Source organism: Octopus bimaculoides, chromosome 5, assembly GCF_001194135.2.
Source record: "Octopus bimaculoides isolate UCB-OBI-ISO-001 chromosome 5, ASM119413v2, whole genome shotgun sequence".
Lineage (NCBI taxonomy): Eukaryota > Metazoa > Mollusca > Cephalopoda > Octopoda > Octopodidae > Octopus > Octopus bimaculoides.
This window is the reverse complement of record NC_068985.1, coordinates 9,400,836-9,406,045: the sequence shown is the minus strand read 5'-3', so window position 1 is coordinate 9,406,045 and position 5,210 is coordinate 9,400,836. Positions and strand designations below refer to the sequence as shown.

General features: G+C 38.8%; 1 protein-coding gene across 1 annotated transcript in view; it reads left to right on the top strand.

Annotated features, from left to right (window-relative positions):
* LOC106877294 (WD repeat and FYVE domain-containing protein 3) overlaps positions 1-5,210 on the top strand; it is a 293,546-nt gene that overhangs the window by 277,902 nt on the left and 10,434 nt on the right. The window contains exons 61-65 of the mRNA XM_052968010.1: positions 453-597; positions 1,163-1,317; positions 2,342-2,434; positions 3,482-3,715; positions 4,841-4,963. Of these exons, the coding sequence (XP_052823970.1) occupies positions 453-597; positions 1,163-1,317; positions 2,342-2,434; positions 3,482-3,715; positions 4,841-4,963 (750 nt within the window). The remainder of the gene's footprint in view (positions 1-452; positions 598-1,162; positions 1,318-2,341; positions 2,435-3,481; positions 3,716-4,840; positions 4,964-5,210) is intronic.

Below are 5,210 nucleotides of genomic sequence, written 5' to 3'. Positions count from 1 at the left end.
GTGGTGGTGGTGGTGGTGGTGGTGGTGGTGGTGGTGGTAAGGATTGTTATTTAATATCAGATGAGGTTTAATTGAGCAGACCTATGGCCAAAGACAATCAAGCCATGACAATCTCATCTTTTTTTTTTTCTATATTAGGGACTATATTGTTCTATATGTCCTTCCATTTTTTTAAAGACTTTCAGATTTGATGAATATTTGGTGGCTATCTCTAGCTAGCCAAGGATCCACGGAGACACTTTCTTGGTTCACTAGTAGTAGTGGTGGTGGTGGTAGTGACAGAAGTGGTAGCAGTGATGATGATAAAATAATAATAATGATGATGGCAGATGCTGCTATTTCTCTTCCATGTTCAACTGGAATATCTTTATAAGAATTTTCGTCTCTAAAAAAGCAGTTAACGTTGAAAATATTTCGTTTATTTGTGTCTTTCTCTCTTCTTCCACCGACAGCTGTTTAAGAAACCTCATCCCCAGAAACGGTTGAGCATCCGTAACCTGGATCCGATCCCGATGACCCCCACCTCCAGTGGTGCTGCTGACAAACTGTTCTTCCACAATGTCGACAATCTAAAGCCTACTATGCAACCATACAAAGGTAAGTGATAATGACAATAATTAAAGCAAACGAACCACATTAACGATATTTCTAATTACAAGATCTTTCAAGGAAGTGAGCTGACAGAATTGCTTAGAAGTGGTTCATCCATCTTTTATCTTCTACTTCATTAAACTGTGGCCATGCTGGGGCACTGCCTTGAAGAAATATTAGTCAAATGAATCGACCCCAGTGCTTACTCTTCTACTTGTTTCAGTCATTTGACTGCGGCCATGCTGGAGCACCGCCTCTAGTCGACCAAATCGACCCCAGGACTTATATCAGTCTATTTTGCCGAATTGCTAAGTTACGGGGATGTAAACACACCAGCATCAGTTGTCAAAGTGATGGTAGAGGGATAAACACAGACACACAATCACAATACACACACACACACACAGACATACGATAGTCTTTTGTACAATTCTTGTCTATCATATTTCATCCACAAGACCTCACCTTTGACCTCACCTTTGACCTCATCTTTGGCCTCACCTTTGACCTCACCTTTCACTATCTTCAGGGTTGTTATTAATTCATTGTTTCTTGCTTTCTTTCCTGGCAGAACTGAAAGGAATGGTTGGGCAAATTATTCATAATGACAAATATGTACTCGCTGTTGAACAGAATAAAGTGCTCATCCCACCAAATTACAATCGATACCTGGCCTGGGGCTTCTCTGACCTGACCATTCGTCTTGGAAATTATGAATCAGACAAGGTACGATCCTAAGCCTCTCTAGTTTGTGTGGAATTGTCTCTTTTGTCTTTTGTTTTCCTCTTTTTCTTGGTGTTTTCTGTGTAAATGCATATTGCTTCATTGCTAACAGACAAGTTGGTAACAATCATTGATGCACGTATGTACGAACCAGGATGGAGAACCTGTAAATAATTTTTCAGTCTGTTAGAAATTGCAGCCAGATTTCCCTCAAATCATACCCTACACATCTTTTATAAGGTAGCCCTATGATGAAATGATTAAAGTTGGAATATCTTTGGTGAAAAGGTTGCATGATTAGAGTTTGCCTGGGGTTAAACAACAACAACATCACACACAAACACACACACACACACACACACAAGGTTCTTTGTCACTCAGACAACTTTGTCACAATTGTGGAGCCACCGAGGGAGACTCGGTGTAGGCACTTGGTCTTTTAGAAATAACAGTCAAATAACCCTCAGATCATTCCCCACAGTGTTAAATAAAAGAAAAGATACATTTAATAATGATATACAAGCTCCAAATATATATATAAGCCAGGGTTGTCATGGCTAGAATGCCTTTGACTGCAGCTCTGTTCAGTCGGAGCTGCCTGGAGTTAGACAACAACAGCTCAGTCACATTCACCATTCACAAATCATTCACGGCATTTAAACTAATGAACCAATGAGGGAGTCGGTACATGTTGCTCACCCTCCTAGAAATAACAGCCAAATCTCCCCTCTTATTGCACTTTGCTGTCTTAAAATAAACAACAAACTCATTGAATAATATAGTTCTATTTGCTCCTAAAAAGACAGGATGGTCATGGCTGGAATGCTTTTAATCATAAGTATATTCAATTGGGTTGACCTTGCACTAAAAGACAACAACAATAACAACAATAATCATAACCAAAACAACCACCATCTTAACAATAACATCAATTGTAACTCCAACTGCCGCATCTTAGTAACATGTGTTACCCATATCTCGAAGTCTGTACAAATATTAACTGATAAAACATCTATTGTAATTTCAGGCCACAAATGTATTTGAATGTCTTGGCAATGGAGAAGTATTCTGTGCTGCTTGTCCAAACTCCAAGATTTTTGTCACTGGAGGCACGAGTACTGTAAGTTGGTTGAATTTTTTCCCCTTTATTTAAATATTTCTTTGATGTTAAAACAGCAAGCTAGTTGTATTGTTAGTGTGCCAGGCAAAATACTAAGCGACGTTTTGTTCGTCTTTATTTTCTGAATTGAAATTCCATTAAAATCGACTTTACCTTTCGTCCTTTCGGAGTTAATAATTACCAGTTGAACAATGGGGTTGATGTAATCAACTTACCTCTTCCTTAAAACTGCTGGCCTTGTGCCAAAATTTGAAACCAATATCTCTTGAATGTCCTGTTTTCTTCCTTGACATATATTCTTTCTGAGAGGGTTCCTACTATTCTGGATTCTGTCCCTGTAAACCAGGGATAAAGAAATTGTTTCCATCGATGCTTTTAATTGTCAGTCTGTGCAATGATCTTACATTGTGCAATTTTTATTCCTGTGATATAAGCATGTTCACACTGAATATTTGGATAAATGTAAAGTTGAGACTGCTGGGACCCCCTTCGGTCATGACTGACCCTACGATTGCACCTAGAAACTTGCCCATAACTTATCGTTTTGGCAAAAGAGACTGATAGAATAAGCACTTGGCTAACAAAGAATACATTCTGGGGTCGATTTGTTCGACTAAAGGCAGTGCTCCAGCATGGCTGCAGTGAAATGACTGAAACAAGTAAAAGAATAAAATTAACTTATATTAAATTGCTCGAAAAATACCTTAGGAATGAGAACCCAGGTTCGAAATTTTCCCCAAGACACCTGATGAAGGCTGGAGGGTATATCAGCCGAAAAGTTGTGTTAACAACAAACAAGATGAGGACAAATATCCGTCAAATGTAAATAATGTACATAATTCCTCATCTCTTAAATATAGAACTGTATCACTCAAAGCTTCCCTTACATCTACGTTTCCTTTTTGGTATTGATCAACAGAAATGAAATCAGACTGGACATTAAAGATATTTACTTCAGACTAAAGACAGCTTAAACGTTCCATGGGTATAGCCTCTTCTCCTATGTTTTGACTAATTTCAAATAAAACATTATCTTCTCTTCTTCAGGTGGTCAACGTGTGGGAATACAAGCCCAAAGAGAAGCGAGTTATCCTGAAGGGACCTCTATATGGACATAACGAAGCTGTAACCTGCCTGGCTGCTTCGCCAGCCTACAATGTCATTGTGAGTGGCTCTCGAGATCGGTCGTGTATTATATGGGATCTCAATCGGCTCCTCTTGGTTCGACAGCTGAGGGGCCATGCAGCTCCCGTGGCTGCTGTCTGTGTCAACGAACTTACGGTAAGAATGGTCACTCTTTCTCTCACCCCTATTCATCATTCATTTTCTGAATGTGTGTGTGTGTGTGTGTGTGTGTGTGTGTGTGTTTACTATAATTCTCCTGCTTTCACTCAGAATGTCTACATTTTAATATGTCCCATTCATTTCTCTTACTGTTCTGAGTTCAAATTCTGCTGAGGTCAACTTTGCCTTTCATCCTTTTGGGGTTGATAAAATAAGTACCAGTCGAGTATTGGGGTCAATGTAATCGAAATGCCCTCACCCTTCATCCCCAAAATTGCTGACCTTGTGTCAAAGATTAAAACTATTATATTTCACCTGCTCTCACTTGACACCTCAGTGTATACACATTTCCATTGAGTACGTCTCATAGACACATTTATTTTATCCTTGTGATTCAGTTCTCAAAATACATTTTCGTGTTTCCATATTGAGTCCATTTTCTGCCTCTAAGGCAAGAATTGTTTGCAGGTTGGGCAAAATGCTTAATGCCATTTTGTCCGTCTTAGCATTCTGAGTTCAAATTCCACCGAGGTTGACTTTGCTTTTCATCTTCTCAAGGTCAATAAAATAAGTACCAGTTGAGTACTGGGGTCGATGTAATTGGCTTTTCCTCTTCCTGAAATTGCTGGTCTTGTGCCAAAATTTGAAACCAGTATATTTTCTGCCTCTTAACTCGTTTTCTCATCCTTACTTCCTATCAATATATGTTTGAGTTTTATTTCATCTGTCTCTATGTTCTGAGTTCAAATTCCATCGAGGTCGACTTTGCCTTTCATCCTTTCGGGGTCAATAAATTAAGTACCAGTTGTGTATTGGGGTCGATCTAATTGACTGGCCCCCCTCCCCCAAAATTTCAGGCCTTGTGCCTAGAATATAAAAGAATATATGTTTGAGTTTGTATTTGACATATGTTTTTTCAGTCTCTCACTCCCTTTATTACAACCAATTCCTTTCTTCTTCTTAAAGCATATTGAGGAATGAGTGTGAATATAATGTATTTCTCTCACAGATTTAGCTCCACCACCTGACCAATCCAACTCCTCTCTTTATATAAATGTGTGTTTGTGTCTTTGTTGCTTTTCTTTGAATCCTTCTACCTTGTCTCTGTCTTTTACATTTTAGGGTGACATTGCCACATGTGCAGGTACCTACCTGTATGTATGGACCATCAATGGTGAAGTGATTGCCAGTGTAAACACTGCAACAGCTCGGAACCAGCAGATATATTGTGTTGCCATGTCACAGGCAAGTGGATATGAGCATTTATTATTCTGTATCATAAGATTAGGTCACACATATATATATATATATATATATATATATATATGGGAGAATGTACGAAAAAACAACAGACGAGGACAGGTGGTGTAAATAACAAAAGGATGTATTAGTATGACGCTCGGGAATACGGAAAGTCTTTGACATTTCGAGCTACGCTCTTCAACAGAAAGAATACGGATACAAGGAGAAAAAAAATTGAATAGTGTTCAGT